The sequence below is a fragment of the Palaemon carinicauda genome, unplaced genomic scaffold, assembly GCF_036898095.1.
Source record: "Palaemon carinicauda isolate YSFRI2023 unplaced genomic scaffold, ASM3689809v2 scaffold254, whole genome shotgun sequence".
NCBI classification, from domain to species: Eukaryota; Metazoa; Arthropoda; class Malacostraca; order Decapoda; family Palaemonidae; genus Palaemon; species Palaemon carinicauda.
This window is the reverse complement of record NW_027170183.1, coordinates 37,748-55,449: the sequence shown is the minus strand read 5'-3', so window position 1 is coordinate 55,449 and position 17,702 is coordinate 37,748. Positions and strand designations below refer to the sequence as shown.

The 17,702-nt window shown below is 37.4% G+C and overlaps 2 protein-coding genes across 2 annotated transcripts; both read right to left on the bottom strand.

Annotated features, from left to right (window-relative positions):
• Positions 1–4,984: 4,984 nt before the first annotated feature.
• Positions 4,985–5,638, bottom strand: LOC137636223 (uncharacterized). The gene has a single exon (XM_068368659.1). The coding sequence runs from the start codon at positions 5,636–5,638 to the stop codon at positions 4,985–4,987; it is 654 nt and encodes a 217-aa protein (XP_068224760.1).
• A 36-nt stretch (positions 5,639–5,674) lies between these two features.
• Positions 5,675–7,432, bottom strand: LOC137636222 (uncharacterized). The gene has a single exon (XM_068368658.1). The coding sequence runs from the start codon at positions 7,430–7,432 to the stop codon at positions 5,675–5,677; it is 1,758 nt and encodes a 585-aa protein (XP_068224759.1).
• Positions 7,433–17,702: the final 10,270 nt, after the last annotated feature.

Genomic DNA, 17,702 nt, shown 5'->3' with positions numbered 1-17,702 from the left:
AAAAAGAATGTGGAATGTAACCAATAACATCACTATCGTGTGGACATTTGTACACAGTGTTGAAGGTAGGCATGTCATCCTGATGGACCAGCCCTCCTTTTTACAAAGGATGATATATCCCTCCCATATGTACTTTATCTGTAGCACCTCACTAACACTACAAAGAATGACAAGATAGCGCCAAACAGCGTCATGCTGGCGCTCAACAATAGTACGATTAGGAGCGTTGCCTTAATAATGGCCCTCCTACTATTCTAGCAACTTTCCCCTCTCAAAGCGTTAACAGTATTAGGGGTGTAGATTGTTATGTGGCGTGTCATGAATACATCCTCTGATCTTATGCGATATCCCTAAAGAAAAATGAAGGGGATATTCGCGCCAGGAATTAGAATTCTGGATACCTATAGTAAAATTCTCTGGGATATATCACTGTAGTTAAATATAACCTAAGAGGCTACAATGAAGGAACTTCCATCAGGTCAACATGGCTACCTCAGCCAAAATTAGATTTTTCGCGTCGCTCTAAATCCGTTTATTTTTCCATTCAGTATATATCCAGTCAAATTATATTTGGAAGGCATAATGAGGTCTGTAATCTTTACTCATCGTCAACTTGTATTTCTGCTAACATTCACACCATCTGATCAGTCGACTCAGTGTCTTCCCTTATATTAGTCTAGACATTAAATCCAACCAAAGGCTTAATCTGTGTGAGGCCTTTTTGAGGAAAAGCAAATAAATGTACAATTCTTAATCAGAAAGTTTTGCTCATTAAGTAAATTGTATGGGTGTTTTCGCATTTCTTTATAAGGTCAGAAATTTAGGTCAAATGTTAGTTAGGGCAGTTTTTCATTTTTTTTTTCATAAAAAAGTATATTGTGCTTTATATGTACGGCTAAATACAGTTGTGTAAATAATCTTAGATACCTTTCAAACACAATATCACGCAGCCTCTTTCAGTTTATGGAAATAAGGGAAAATTATCCTAATCAGTGTGTGTTTATATTAACGACGTAAGCTACAAGTGGCCTCTTTTTATTTCATTTATACAACATTTCTTCATTATTCTGAATTTTAGGGGCACTTTTATCAAATTTTTTTCTAATTTATCAATAAATACTATTTGGTCTTACTCTGTTCATTCTAATAGCGAGTTTGAATATGGAAATTGTGATGAAAGATAGGAATGAATTTGATCCAAAGACTGCGGAAAACAAAACATTCTTTCATGCCATGCACACTACATCTTTCTAGGGTAAAGGTCCAGGTTGGTGTTTAAACTTTCAGAAATTTGCAAACTTGTATAGTTTAAGTGGTGCTCTTCGTGACAGTAAATTGCAGCAATTATTTGCAATGTCTAGAGGAAAACTATTGTGCAGTTTTAATGCTGTTATTGTGCAATACAGTCTTGTGAACGTTTAGTCAAGATTGTGTAATAGCTGATGTGTATCTATGTAGCATGAAATGTGTATGTAGCTACAAAGTGGGATAGGACATTGAAGTACAAATTATTTTCTAGCAAAGGATTTCATACTATAAAATAAAGTTAAATCAAAATGAACATTACCATAAAAGAAAACTATATGGATAACTGTTGTTCTTGATAAATTTTAACCTACCAAATACTAGTAATCATTTAATATTAGTTCTCTATGAAATATTTCAAATTTTCTGAAATAGATAGGTACTTATAAAAGGAAAAAAAAAAACATGATTTTTTATGTCGCTGCTCTTTTTTTCCAAGTGAACTATGGAGAATATCCTTAGCTTGAAAAACCTACAAGAAATAATGATGTTTAACATCTTTCAGAGAAGCAACATTAAATAGAAAGAAACTAAGGTGTACCAATTATGAGGAGACAGTTAGTAGGCTATTAAGTTGAACCTCAACTGCATATGAGATGTGTGCAAAGTATGATGATAAGCAGAAGTCAAACTAAACTTAATCGTGACTTACCACAAAAAGGGCAACTATAACTACAAATGAAGAGTAGAGGGATGGATAAATCGAAACAAACTTCAGTAAATGTTCACCGAGTTGTTAGGGCAAACAAGAGTGATGAGGACTACCTGAGAAGCCCTTACAAGACATTCTGGAAAGGGGATCAAGCCTTTTTAGGAGAGTACTGTGTGGTGTGCTGTGGCTAGGCATCACTTTGGCTAGAGTAGACATGGCATTGGTTGTTGCATCAACATATCTTATCGACGGCAGGTCTCCAAAAGGGTGGTTTCGATGTTCGAGTGTAAAAGGGTTAGGATGTTCCTCCTTCCTTGGTCCAGTGAGTATTTGGTTGTCCTCTTACAGCTCCAAAAGTATTATTCGGTTGAGAGGATGCGCATATTCTCTGTTCATGGAGGGGATTCGGACTGTTCTGATGTGTCCATCTTAACCTTAGTATACCTTAAATATATGGCTTAGAGGTGATTCCTATCGACAGACTTCATTCAGATTACCAAGCATAAATCTCCAACCTTGGGAATGGTTGGGTGGAGGCGAAAGGTTTCTGGTGTCATTCTTGAAGGGAACTGATGTAATCATACTTACAGCTCTTAAGGAATGTTCCCACGTTGGTTAGTTTCAGGTAGTCATGGCAGAGGAAGTTTCCCTCTTGAAAAGCATGATCAATCAAGTCTGCCAGATGGAATTGGGTTACCAATGAGAGGGTTCTACCATAGAGTAGGTAGCTCTGTGTCAAAGGTATATCAGTTAGGTAATATGCATCCAGTTACATTAGGGGCCAATCATTTACCACACATTCGATTTTTGGACTAAGGTTACAAAACTAATCATTCGTCGGATGATAGAAGTCAGTGGTTTTGTGCATGTTGAGATAGGCAAATTCAATCAATTGCTCCTAAAACCCTCCTTGCCATGTGGATTGAGGAGTTTTGAGTTTCCAAGTGAGGTTGTGGGCCAATAACAGGGGGTTGCATGATCTCTGTCAGGAGCATCTGGCTTGCTTTAAAGGTCAAGAAATTGTTAGAAACAATGCACTTTTGCATCACAAATTGGGCAACGAACCTTCGTATCTCTTGGAGTAGTTCCACAACTGTCAATGATGTAGGGGTTTCTTGAGCTACCATTTGCATGTCAGTGCAGGTATCAGTATTACATAAACCATGTTTATATGTGAGCGGTGTACCTTGAAGCCAGCGTAGTCCAATTACTCTGAAAGGGACCTCTGTGCTGAGGTAATTGAATTAGACTGAAGCTAACAGAGAGGTAGAGTATGGCAGCCATTGTACTCTTTTACAGTGTATGCACCATTGAATGTGGTTCTTCACTTGTCACATTAGGGGAACCCAATATCCATTGCACAAGTTACAAAGTAGAGAGGAGGTGTTACAGTGTAGCAGCACTCCATGCCAGTGCTCAAAAATGATTCTACAGAGAGCACAATGGTACTATAGGAGAATGAGGTCCATGTAGCCAGACTTCGGGGGTCTGTCACTGAGGAGGGAACAACCTCTTAACACACCTCTGGTGTCAATATATTGATTCTTTTGTCTGATAGAGGTGCATTCTTATGACGTCAAGAAGCTGGGTTTACCTTATAATCATCGAATTATGTCAGGTGAACTGCCGCCCTATGAGACATGAATGATGGCAGTAAGCAGTCTCTGTAGGAACTTATCGATAAAGTGGGCCAATTCATGCTCGGCCCATCCACTCGTTAGTTTAAGCAGAGCTGCATAGCTCTTAAACGTCTTGTCAGGAGAAGTAAAATGTGCAAACCTTTGAGTTTGATGCAACAAATGTCTGATGGAACCAGCTTTTATCTCCCATTCATTCAGAAAACTATTTTGGTTCGAGTAAGCTGAGATGTCTGTTAGCCAGGATGGTTTATGAAGCCACAAGTTGGACATAGGGACGACTCTGTTGGCTACTCCCAGCGATGCCAGGTCGACAGGATTGCACGATGTGGGGACATGATTGAGTAACAGACGAAACTTCAACTTGATACCGCATATCTCCTCGACCTATTTAGGATGCTTAGGGCCGTGCTCTGCCGGCTCTGAACTCACTCTAGGGCTGTGAAGGCATCAGACCACACTTTTGTGGAGACCTAGGTTTCAGGACGCAATTCAATCAGTTACTGGGCCATCCGGCATCTATACAGGAATGCAGTTAACTCGACCTTGGGAAAGGCATGACTTTCAACCAATTCCGGCATACATTTGAGAATGACTTGTGCCTTGGCTGTGAGGAGCTGGCATTTCCATTCATCTGTGACCAGGTAGGTTGCCACTCCAATGACTTGCTTGGAGGCATACTCATACACTTGTAAGAAGGCCTAGTAATCATTATGGGCATTTTGAGGTCCCTTGATGTTATCAAGAACGTTGTACTTTTTAGGAAAATCACCAAGCTCGCGAATTAAGCCTGTGCTCAGTCTTGAATCCCAACTCTGATCAATCATATAGAGTCTTCAAATGAAGAGTTTGCCTCGAACAGTGACCGGTGAGATAAGGCCAATAGGGTCAATGAAGGACTAGAACAGAAAGACAACCTTCCTTTTGGTGTTAATTTGAAAGTTTGACAGCAAATGTGTCATTAGTGGTGTTCCAGTCATGACAGACGAATTAGTGGTATTTAGGTAAGGGCATGCTGGCTTCCAGCATGATTGCTCCTATAAAAGGTATTACACTAAGGATTTCCGTGGTTAATTCGTAGCAATGTTGCAAGTTGTAAACTGTATGCTCAGGTACCAGATAAAAACTCAGCTTGCCGTAAAACGTTTAATTTCGACCTGTAACATTATATTCCAATAGGCCTTTCATTCATTAAGTTTGCTATTTTAAAAAATGTTGTCTGCAAATCACTAAATGTCAAGATAGTAGTTCCTATGAGCATTGACAGAGACCTTTTTACAGACTTAATCAAGGCCTCACTTACCCCATTCTGCCATGCAGCATCTGCAGATCGATTAAATTTCCATTTCAAGCCTTCCTTTGCTCCAAATTCAGCGATCTCGTGTATGTTCTAGTTGTTAATATCACTCTTGAGTTCTTTACTTGCTGATACCAATTGTGAGCCTAAGTCAGAGTGTACAGTATCAGGATAGCCATGAACCGCTGTAAATCTTCTGAAACACTTTAAAAAACTATAAGTATCATATCCATCTACAACATCAATATACACGGCACGTGTAACAATACAATTGAATATAACACCATAAGCTTTACCAGTTGTCCTTTTCTTTACATTATCTTTGATTTGAAAATGTCCAAAAATATCCACAGCACTCTGATAGAATGCTGGACAAGAACTCATTCTTTCATCAGAAATCTGACCCATTCTTTGACCTTCAACTTTGGCATCTAGTTTCCTGCAAAGAATACAACCTCTCTTTATCGATCTTATAATTTTACGTGCTGAAGGAACCCAAAATTTAGACTGAAGCTTACATAGTGTAACATCAACTCCAGCATGATCCAACCTGTGTAAATAACTAATGTACAAGACTGTAAATGGATGCTTACCAGGTAATAGAATGAAGCTATCTTGGTTCCAATTATGTTTCAACCATCTTTCCATTCTTTGTCCTACCATAATTGTACCATCTTCAGCTTGAAATGGTCCTAATCTTTGAAAGCATTTTTCCCAGTTCTCAGGAAGACTTTTTTGTGCTTGCATAATCCAAAACCTCTCGGCTTCCTGGAGTGATCCAGGTTAAAGTTTCTTTAGAACACCCTTAAAAGATTTCACCTTAACAATGTTAAATATCCTAGCAGTGACTGCAATTAACATATTATAGTTGTTGAATTTCGACGCATCAATTATGGTCTCTTCATGAACAGAGTATTGTGCAAGATTAACATGAATTCTATCAGGTAACTCACAATTCACCGATTGACTGATAGGCCACACTTCTAAAGGAAGGGCCATAAACTCTGGACCATATTTCCATGAATAGACAACTGCAACATTTAAAGGGTCCTGGGGTCTGGTCAATAGATCAGCAGGATTTAATCCAGAAGCAATCCACCACCATTCATTTGGGTCACTTTTTGATTGAACTTCTGCTATTCTAGTGGCTATGAAAGTTCCAAAGCCATAAGATTCCTTTTGGATTTGTGCTCTAACAATGGAGGAATCTGTTATGTGCATTACCGAACTAAATTTATATGTCATTTCATCTTTAATAGCTTTACGCATACTGCACGCTATAACAGCTCCACACAATTCAAGCCTTGGAATAGATAACTGTCTACTGGGGGCTATCCTACTCTTTGCCACAATGAGCCTGCTCTCAAATGCACCAGACTCTAACTCCCACCTAGCATATGCAACAGCACCATAAGCATTTGTTGAACTATCACTGAAAATAACAAGTAAAGGCAATCCTTTGGCTGAGGTTGGCTTAACATTCCTTTCAAAATACAGAGTTTCAGTACCAAATAATTCACAAAAATATGACACCCACTGTTCTTTTAAATAGGAAGGCAAGGGATCGTCCCATCCCAATTTAAAGTCACATTTCACAGTGTCTCGTAGCAAAATCTTTGCTTTCAGTGTGAATGGAAGCAAAAACCCCAGTGGGTCGTAAACAGAACACATCTGACTGACGACAACCCTTTTTGTTAAAACAGAAGGTATATTTTCAAAGAAATTCAACTTGTTTAAGTCTGGTTCTGTTCTTACACCCTTATATTTTGGAGAGAAATTTAACTTAGTTTTAAAATAAAACACTTCCTTATTGCATTGCCAGTTAAGGCCAAGTATTCTTTCATTACTATTCTGGGACACTTCAAAGTCAGAATGCTCATTATCTCCGGTAATGGTCCATCGTTTAATTTTAAAACTGCCTTTAGAGAGTACATTTTCAATATCTCTAATTAGGCTAAATGCCTCAGCTTTACTCTCAACAGAATGGATTATGTCATCTACATAGGAATTAGTCATTATCACACGTGATGCTTCTGGGAAGTCTTTTACCGACAATTCTGCAGTATGTCTGAGAGCTAACATTGCAATCATTCCTGAGGGCCTATCCCCGAAACCCATGCATGTCATTACATAGTGATCAGGTTTGCCATTACTTTGCAAATTTCTCCAAAAAAATCTATGTACATGTTGTTCTAATTCTGGAAGCTTAATGCAATTATACATTTTGCTTATGTCACCGGCTATGCCTATAGCCTTTTCACGAAATCTTAGTAATATACCAAACATTGAGTTCAAAATATTAGGGCCCTTTGCCCAAGAACTATTTAGAGACTGGCCCATATACTTTGCCGATGAATCAAAAACAATTCTCAATGGGGTTGATACAGATCCTGGTTTTAACACTTCATGATGTTGAATGTATGTGACAGGACCAACATAGTTTTTAACCTCTTCATCGGATAACTTCCGAATTACATTGCGCTTTGTCATGTCAAGTATCTGGTGATTATAAGCTTGAGCATAGTCTGAACCCAGTTTCATCAATCTTTTCTCTGTGCCTTTCAGTCTAGCTATGGCTACAGATACATTATTTTGCAACAGTTTGGGATCCTTAGTCCATGGAAATTTAGCAGACTATTCTTTTCTGTCCGGGTAATACATCAACCCACTTTCAATAAGAGCCAGCTCCTTTTCCTCTTTTATACTATAATTGCCATTGCCTGTTGCACATTTCCCACAACGACAACTACCACATCTGGGATTACAATCAGTTCCTAAGTGTTCAATGGTGAAGAAATCATTTATCTGTGCTTTAATATCAATTACGGGTTCTACAGATATATCATAGTCGGATATTGTACTGGAAACATGATTAATGCTAATGCCTGGATTACTCCTAAACACTGATAAGGTAACAATGTCGGGATGACTGCCATACACACACATTCCAAACTGTGATTCCCTGAGCTGTAAATTTTCAGCCACAGTTTCCTTAACTGTTGGAATTAAAGAGCAATAATCAGAACCAATTAGGAGATCTATTTTCCCATAAGGTCTATCTAATGCACATACACTAACACCCTTGAATAAATGTTTCACTTTTGATAAATCTACCTTACCGACTTGAGATGTAATGTCATCGATTCCATAAGCAGTAACATTGACATCATTCCCATCCTTGTCGGTTAAAACCAGATCATACTCTTTACTACTGTATGTCACAGTTCTGTCGCCCAATTTAGTCACAGCTAATCTGACACATTTTCCTTTCAGTCCCAATGCCTTAGCCACATCATTTCTTATCATTGTTATATCAGCTCCTGAGTCAAATAAAGTTTGTAACTCCTGATTACCACACTTGATCTTGTTAACCATAAATAAAACACCGTTTCTTTTCAGACTTACAAAGGAATTTCCTGTTATGAATCCCTCATGTATAATAGTATGATGAAGTTTCCCACAAGGTTCATTGTTAACATCTACAGTATTACATCTGGACTTCTTTAGACATTTTCTTGCTATGTGAACACCTTTAAGGCAATTAAAGCAAATACCTTTCTTCTTTACACTCTCCATTCTGTCATTGATACTCAAGTTCTGGAAAGTTTTACAGTCTAAGAATTCATGTCCATCTGAGCCATGATACCAGCACCTATGCAGCCTTGTGTTGTCACTGATCTTATTCCTGTTCCGTTCAGCATTGTCTTCTGTAATTTTAGTGAAAAGGTCAGTGATATTTGTAATAGCCTTTTCAAGTCCTGCTATCCTTTCCATTACATCTGACTCTCTTCCTTGCTTTGTACTACGCTGATCTTCATAAGTGCAGGTATAATTCACTTTAGCCTTAATATTATTATTGCTTCTATTATTAGCATTAAGATATTTCATTGATTTCTTTTCACTCAAAAGGTATTCCAACAACTTTCCGAATAGGTCACGATTATCTACACACTCTGCTAACTTAACCCATTCACGCTTCTGTGTAAGTGGTAATAGTTTTTCTATCTGGCTAGTCATGTTAGCAGTATTTAATTCTGAAGCCAAACTCATTTGGTCTAAGTAAAGATAGCATTGCTCAATCTTATCAACCATCTTAATGAAACTCTCACTATCCCCTTCGGAAATAGGTTTAATTGACCTTATGTCCTCTACTACTACATCAATAATGGTTCTGCTGTTTCCAAAAGTTTCATCTAATCGCTCAAACATTTTATCAAAGTCATGATCTGCACCACGAACTGTATCCAAGGCCTCTCCTGAGAGACACTGTCTTAGCACAAAGGGATCTTTCCCATAATTTCATTGCATTAGTCTAAAAAAAATCTCTCTTGAAATTGCTATAATCTCTCACATCTCCGTGAAACCTGGGCACATCAATCGGTTTTACTTTTAAAACTTTTTTCACCTGCATTTCGTCTTTAACTTTCACAAATATCACATGACCTGCACACTTTCTATTTTCTAATGCTTTGATATAAACGTTAGCCTCCTCTATCAATTGAGCATCACAGTTCTCATCTAATAAATTGCAATACTGTTCATTAGCTAGTTCAACTTCATCATAAGCCTTAACAACACTCTCATATCTTTCTTCTAAAATTTCTAATGCCATTTGATCTAACATATACTCATGAAACTTATCAAGCTTACGTGTTAGTTTTGCCTTTGCGGTTCCCCTCTGCTGTTTGGCCTTCTTCTGTGCCTCCAGTGACATCCTAGCACTATCATTTTTCCCCCATGGCGCTGCCATTTTTCCCTTTATCTGCCATGATGAGTGTTGTCGAAATGTATGCTCAGGTACCAGATAAAAACTCAGCTTGTCGTAAAACGTTTAATTTCGACCTGTAACATTATAAAAGTCAGTATAACATACCCAATTTTTTTTTCTTTTTACGTATCACCTTAGCAGAAACATTAATCCTTATCACCATATGAACAAACATATATAATTTCTCACTAATAGTTATCATCACAATAATGTCATCACACAATCACCGTTATCACCAAGTTATAAGATAAGTAACAATTAACTGCAAAAAGTCACTTAAAAGAATGCCTCCTCTCTGATACCCAGCAGATTTCTCATGCATTAAATATCGGCTAATTTCTTCTATCAGCTCTTACATTAACACATCCTAAAATACAACATTACTACAATATAGTAGAAGAACAATGTCAAAATGCCGATAAGACTATTCAACCGAAACATATCCATAATTTACAAATCTCATTACACAAACAATAGCATACCTTAAAGAACACAAGCTACATAACACCATTTGCTTGCATGAGTGCACAGCTGCACTCCTCAGCAACTATGCACGAACAGTTGGTTACGTGCACAACCTCCACCTGTCAGTCACTGGCAACGTCGACAGTCGACAGTACCACTGCCCACCGTCACAATTTTACACTGTCGTCAGTGAGCATGCGCAAACTTCACAAAACTTGAACATTACTAAAATACTTAAAAATAATTATTAGTGTTCAACTAATAATACATAAACCTAGAAGCTCGTTTTAAGCTGTGAAGCAAGACTACTTGTTTGAGTATCAAGCTGGTGTTGGATTATCTGGTTGAGTAAATACAGGCTCAAAGTGGCTCCAAACAGAACTACCTACAAAGTGCTACGCAACAGCTTCCGTCATACACGAGTCCTTAAAGTAAACAAAGCGATGGTAATCATAGTGTTCTTGGGTGTTTTCTAACCACAAGAAAGATATGAAGATATCTACTATCAGATAAAATGGCTTGTCACTAAACGTCAGGATCATGGTGGGGATTTTTGAGGGTATGTTTAGTCCTGTGTACAAGGACTCCTTTAGAGTCCTTGAAATCGGTCCTGATTTACCAGAAGCATTGAACACTATGCTCATCGACGTGGAGGTGGAATTTTAAAGGACAGGATGATGTGGCATATAGTGCATTTGTATGTTAGTATGAAGCACCGACTGGATGAAGCCCTCCATTATGTACTAGTCAAGGATGACCTGGTACTTGGTCAATAACTGAGAGTCTTTAGATTTTTAAGGGACATCAGTTGGGCAAAAGCCCTAGCAAAATTTATTACCTGTCTGCTATCGCTCTTGAAGGGCGGTTGCACAATGTGTGTCCTGATTGCGTACTGCGTAGTGCGCTTTAAGAGATCAATGACCTGGGCCTGAAGATAGCTGAAGGGTTCATTGCCTATGCCCATAGCCTCAAGTTTCCAAAGATTCTTGACATGAGGCTCCACTCTTACGGGGTTTACTAAACTGATGCGGTTTAGTTTGAAGAACAGGCTATTGATCTTCTGGATCTCTGTCCCTTCCTGTGAATAGTCTCGCAGATCTCCCCAAAACACATATCCACTGGGCATACTAAACAAATTTACACCCTTTATGTTTTGAGTATGCTCGAGGAATCAGAAAAGATAATCGGCTCTGAGGATGATCTATATACCAGTCGCATTGTGATCTAGCTGTCTATCCACGAGAAGTAAGTCATTAGCCATTAGAGTGCGGGTATATGCCAGCATCCTTTTATTCTGGCCCACATTCAAATAGACGATGGTAATGTCGACCAGTTTCCAAATTGAACTAAACATTGAGGTAATTCCTCCTGGTTAAATGAGTTGAGCTGTAACATGACTTTTCAGACTGGGGTAAGGTTCAATTACTTCACTACGTTAGGATTCATGAATGTATGTTGGGAACCATAATTCGGAAAAACTCAAGTTGAGTGTTCAAGTTTCCCGTTAAAAAGATCGCCAGCGAAGGTAGGTAAAATGGCAGGGTTTATTTTGTTAACCTGGTTGCTTGGATCAGTAACACTCTAGTCTTCAAAGGTAGTATGAACAATGAGCAGTTTGCCTGAAGGTGGGTCTGCTCTAAGACCACCAGGTTGGTGGCCCACAGTCAATATGTTGGGGCAAAGAGGCACTTTGTGATCTGCTCTGGAGTTTCAACAAGCCTCAGAGGCAGTACACTTGCTGGCAAAATGTTGCATCAGAAGATATATAGTGCAACAGCCTAGTTGATTCAGCCGCACCAATCGACTATTTGAATCAGAGAATTGGGGCATGTAGTGGATGAGTGACTGTCATGGTCCCAGAAAAGACAATTACTCTTAACAGCGTTATCTGCTAGAGGGGCAGCTCTGGTAGTCACTGGTACTTGCTTCTGAGTAGGTTTTGCCGGTACGTGAGGTGATGTGGATTGTGCATTTGACTTAAGATCACTGCTGAATGTTCCAGTGAAGGGCTTAGCATCTTTCATTGCTGAATTGCTGTTCATTCAGTGCTAGAACGCTTAACGGGAAGCCATGGTTTGCTTGGCTCCATCAACACTTTAGCTAGCTCCTTCGTGCGTGCATGCTTGTATAGTTCATCATTTAAGTCTTGCAAGGTCACGAATGTGGTGCGCTAATGATGATAAACAGCCTCCTGGAAAGCAGGGTTTAGCTTACTCAAGATTGCATGCTCTAAATTCCCCATATGGTTTCCTTATTTGGGGCTATTAGTGATAGAGGGGTTTAAGCGCTACCTTTGTTTAAATTGAGTTATGAATAGCATTATATTCCAAAACCATTCTAGTTTCTAAAAACAATCCACAAACCCATCCCTGATATCACTAATATAGTGGAAAATGTCATAAGTGGAATGTAATGGCGCCGTATGCCTTTCTGTAACTGTAAGACAGGAGACCACAGTCAACATATCTACAGTTTATATCCCACAGCCAATAGGATCCTGCCTTACTGTCTCACAGGCAATTAGCCAATTAACAATGCTCTATTATCCGAGCGTTGGCTCGTCCCGCTAATCTGTACCTGTAACTCCCAACCAGTGATGTGTCTTTTACCTTCTCTCTATTATCATAGGTTTTTGTTAATTTTTATTGCTTTTCTTATCTAATTAATATTCTTCTCGGTTTCACATAACTAGTTTGATGTGATAACATACACACAGGTAGTGGTCCACTTACGACAGAGACAGGGACCGAGAAGTATATCAAACTCAAAAAGTAAATTTTCTAAAGATTTATTATGAAGCATATTGATTTAGCTATAATCTCGATCATATTTTATCAATATTTTCTTACTGTATATCATCATTCCATTATCTTGTATCATGGGATATGATATGCACTATTAATGCATTTTTTATGCTATATATTTTTAATTTTGGAAGCATTTTATCAATCAAGAATTACTCAATATTTGGTTCTTCTTTGGTTATGATCAGCTGATCTGAAGGTCCCACTATCTACCGTATCATGAGATAGCCTATCTACGAATGGCATATTTTTTATATAATTTTTTAACTTATTCAAAATACTTTTTATGATGAATATTACATCAGCGCCAATGTGCTACAGGAAATCACAGTTTAAATATAGTTCGTTTTAGCCATTCTTATCAGTTATCTTTAGAAAATTTGTGCGTTCCTTCTCTGTGCGTGTGTGTTTGTGCATTCTCCTGCAATTGCATAATTGTTTAGTGATAAAGGTCTGATTATCGTGTGCTTTATTAACTTATTTTTATTTAATGTGGCAGGCCTATGTAGTTTAATTTACCATTTTGCACTAATTTCGTGTTCTTTTTGCGTATGTAACCCATCCAATTGGTGAAGTCTTGAACGCAAATTTTGTGAACCTGTTAAGCACAGCGTATTTTCATTCCTTAGTGGTACCCAGAAAATTGGAGGATTTATTTAACTTTGGAGTGACAAATTCCATACAAACAGTCATTCCACCCAATATATCTTACCAAGCTCCCATCGTTGGTAACTCTTCACAGCCTAGGTCCAGTTGATCTTTTGCGCATGATGTCCCCCAGATTAGATTACTTTAACAATCTCTTTGAAAGGATCAGGATCAGATTTAATGAATACAGGAAGATTTTGAAGTCTCCTTACATGCATTCTGTCATTGTGGCGAATTACTACATGCTGGCTACTTGCGCTAAATAAATTGAAACGACCTTCACCAGCATTTTGTTCAATAAGGCCACTACTGACCGAGCTCAGAATCAGACTGTTTACTTTTATGTTGCCTCGGAGCCTATCTTAAAAGGTGGTAGGGATCGTTGGATAGGTTGGTAGAGCCTGTTCCATCAAATCATCCACGAATCTCACATGCACTCCCCATCAGCTAGGTGTAAGATCCTTTTACACTGCCTTAACGGTCTAGTGCACCAAATTTTTGGAAACAGGATTTGGACAGAGGGAAGGTACGAGAGAACCCTCGCTAACCTTATCCAAGGAAGAGTATGACCAAGTGAGTAAAGACCGTTTGTCCGAAGATCTGTTAGAGCATGCCCTCTTGCTTAAGCTAAACCCTGCTTTCCAGGAGGCTGTTTATCATCATTAGAGCAGCACATTCGTGACCTTGCAAGACTTAAAAGCTAAGGATATTCTCCATAGTTCACCTGGAAAAAAAAAGCAGTGAAATAAAAAATCATTTTTTTTCCATTTATAAGAATATATGAATTCCAAAAATTTGAAATATTTTATAAAGGGCTGATATTAATTGATTACTAGTATTTGGCAGGTTAAAATTTATCAAGAACAAAAGTTATCCATATATTTTTCTTAAATGGTAATGTTAACTTCTGGTTCAACTTCATATTATGGAATGAAGCCCTTCGCTAGAAAATACTAAGTACTTCAATGTTCTAACCTACTCCTCAACTACATACACATTCCATGCCACATATATACACATCAGCTATTACACAATCATAACTAAATGTTCACAAGACTCTATTGCACAATAACAGCATTAAAACTGCACAATAGTTTTCCTCTAGACATTGCAAATAATTGCTGCAATTTACTGTCACGAAGAGCAGCACTTAAACTATACAAGTTGCAAATTTCTAAAAGTTTGAATAGCAAACAGGACCTTTACCCTAGAAAGATGTAGTCTACATGGCATGTTAGAATATTTTATTTTCCCCAGTCTTTGGTCAAATTCATTCCCATCTTACATCACAATTTTCATATTCAGGTTCACTATTAGAATGAACAGAGTAAGACCAAACAGTATTTATTGATAAAATAAAAAAAACTGACAGATGTCCCTAAAAATAAAATAATAAAGTAACAAGCCCGTACACAGATCAGTGTAAGTACTCTATGAATGAATTAAAGAAAGGCCACTTGTAGCATACATTATTGGGACAATTTCTTCCTTATTTCCATAAACTGAAAAAGGCTGCCTGATATTGTGTATGAAAGGTATCCTATAGTATTTACACAACTGTATTTAGCAGTAGGACCACATATAAAGCACAATATACTTTTTTTATAATAAAAAAATGAAAAGACGCCTTTACTGACGTTTGACCTAAATGTCTGACCTAATAAAGAAATGCAAAAACACTAATACAATTTACTTAATGAGCAATACTTTCTGAATAAGAATCATCCATTTATTTGCTTTTCCTCAAAATTGCTTCACACAGCTTAAGCCTTTGGTTGTCTTTCATATCTGGAATAACATAGGGAAAGACACTGAGTAAACCGATCAGATAGATTGAGATAGTGTGAATATTAGCAGAAATGCATATTGATAATGAATAAAAATGACAGACATAATTATGCCTTCCAAAGATAATATTGTTGGGTAAATCCAGGATGGTCCGTGATTACAATATAATGACAAAGTAAAGCCTACAGCCTTCCAATGACTAAATTTGTACTGATTTTATAATTTAATGCAAATAAGAAATCTAATCGATAAAATCAGATTTATTTCTCAAATATTCTTTTTTTAATATCAATTTTTTTAAATATTTATAATCAGGTTTTACCAAAAACTGCCTCTTACTCTTTAAAATTTTGTAAGAGGTTTGAAAACACCAAGTTGTTTATTTTGTTTTGTTTTCTTATTTTGGTCCAGCTGTCTTCTTTCATACTAAAATTCTTATTATTCATAGAATTTGTGTTATAGTAACAGGTACTGGGGCCAAGCAGGCCATTCTATAATGAAAAGAAATTGAGGGGGAATTATATGTCTAAGAAAAATCTGTAAAACTCATTTTACGATATAATAAAAAACTCATTAAATCTACACAAGACTACTCTGGTGTAACTCACCTTGTATTTATGCCAAAATAAATATTAATGTATACCCAACTTCAAAATTATTCTTATCAGATTGTTGGTCAGTGTTTCACATATCCCCGACAATCTTTTACACAAGAGAGAGAGAGAGAGAGAGAGAGAGAGAGAGAGAGAGAGAGAGAGAGAGAGAGAGAGAGAGAGAGAGAGAGCCAGCTACTGCCGAAATGATTTATAAAAACGGCTGGCTTAATTCATTTCGGACTTTATAAGAAAAAGAAAAAAGTTTCTTTCGGAAGTAGAAAAAAGGTAAATCACAAAATCATTGTGCCACAAGATGGAATAAACTAAACTGCTCTAACAGGAGGGTTATAGCCTGCAATATACTATGGATGCCATTACACAAGATAGCATTCCCTGTGGAGGAATGGCCTTAGTTCTGGAGAAGGCTATTCTCAGAAGGGTAGGAAATACAGCTTAGAGGAGCATATTGAGTTACCCAACAATGCATTGATAGAATTCTTCTTATTGTATTCTTCTGATAGTTTCATCTATCTGGCTTCTTTTATTTATCTCTAAAAATAATGTTTATTTTATAGGTGTGAGACAAATGACAGCAAGTGTAAAGAGTTAATGAAGTGGAGAAACATTCATGGGAAAGGGGTGGGAAAATTACCTACCTGGTTGACTTGACCAATATTCGGTAAAGTTTTACAAGACTACAGGGTATCATTTCGAACAGAATATATATATTTTCCTGTAGGAAATGACATAGTTTGACTGAATTTGACCTTCATTTTAACCGCAAACAAACAGAACGGGAGTTCGACTAACTTCAAGTAGCCAAACTGGTTGTTGTTGTTGTTGTGGAAATGAAGGTGAAAACCTGCTAATATCACATTATTTACTACAGTAAAACATATTTTCTGTTGAAATATTCAAATATAATGACACTTGTTCCACCACGTGCTCACCTCGCTCGCCAGAAAACAAAACCCCAAGCTAGTATGTAGTGGCAAGAGGCAATGTTGAGCTACGCAGGCTGAAAAGATAGTTAAACTAACACACTAAAATTAAAGAAATTAATGACTTACTTTTATGACTGGGATGACAAAGCTTGTTGGTCATCGGGGTGTTGAGCCAGTAATGGATTGGCATTGGATGACGTATCAAAGAACTCACCATTAAATTTATGAAATGCTTTTAGGTACGGAATACTGCAGCTGCTAAAAGTTTCTATAACTTCCATCAAAAATACGCAAAAAGAACTCACTTGAACTAACAGACACCTCACTTGGACAAAGGTTTCCAGGGAAAAGGATTTGTAGGAAAGGGTATGGAGAGACCACTTGAATAGATAAGAGAAGGGGGTAGGGAAATATTAAACACCCTGTGCAAACTTTACATACATATAGGTTCGTGACTGGTTAACGGAAAAACAACGGAGTTGAGGGAGTAAACTTGAATGAACTAGAATGGGAAACTTGTCCAGAGTAAGTATTTATGAGAAATTTGGGCATGCAAGGGTAAATCAAAATATATACAGGAATAATAGCAAGATAAAATGGAGTATATAATAAATAATATTTAATGGGAATATAAAATGAGGGTATTTTATGAGAGGACAGATAATAAAAATTTCAATTCTTAGGTCAAACGTAATGTATATTTGTAGGTATTACATAAAAGGTATGGTATAGCTGTACTGGATCAAGTGAAATACTTGAATAAACCGGGTGAAGTAGAATACTTGAATGTGGCGGGTA

Coding starts and splice junctions, on each gene's coding strand:
- LOC137636223 (XM_068368659.1), bottom strand. CDS start 5,638: ATGCAAGCACAAAAAAGTCTTCCTGAGAACTGGGAAAAATGCTTTCAA.
- LOC137636222 (XM_068368658.1), bottom strand. CDS start 7,432: ATGAAACTGGGTTCAGACTATGCTCAAGCTTATAATCACCAGATACTT.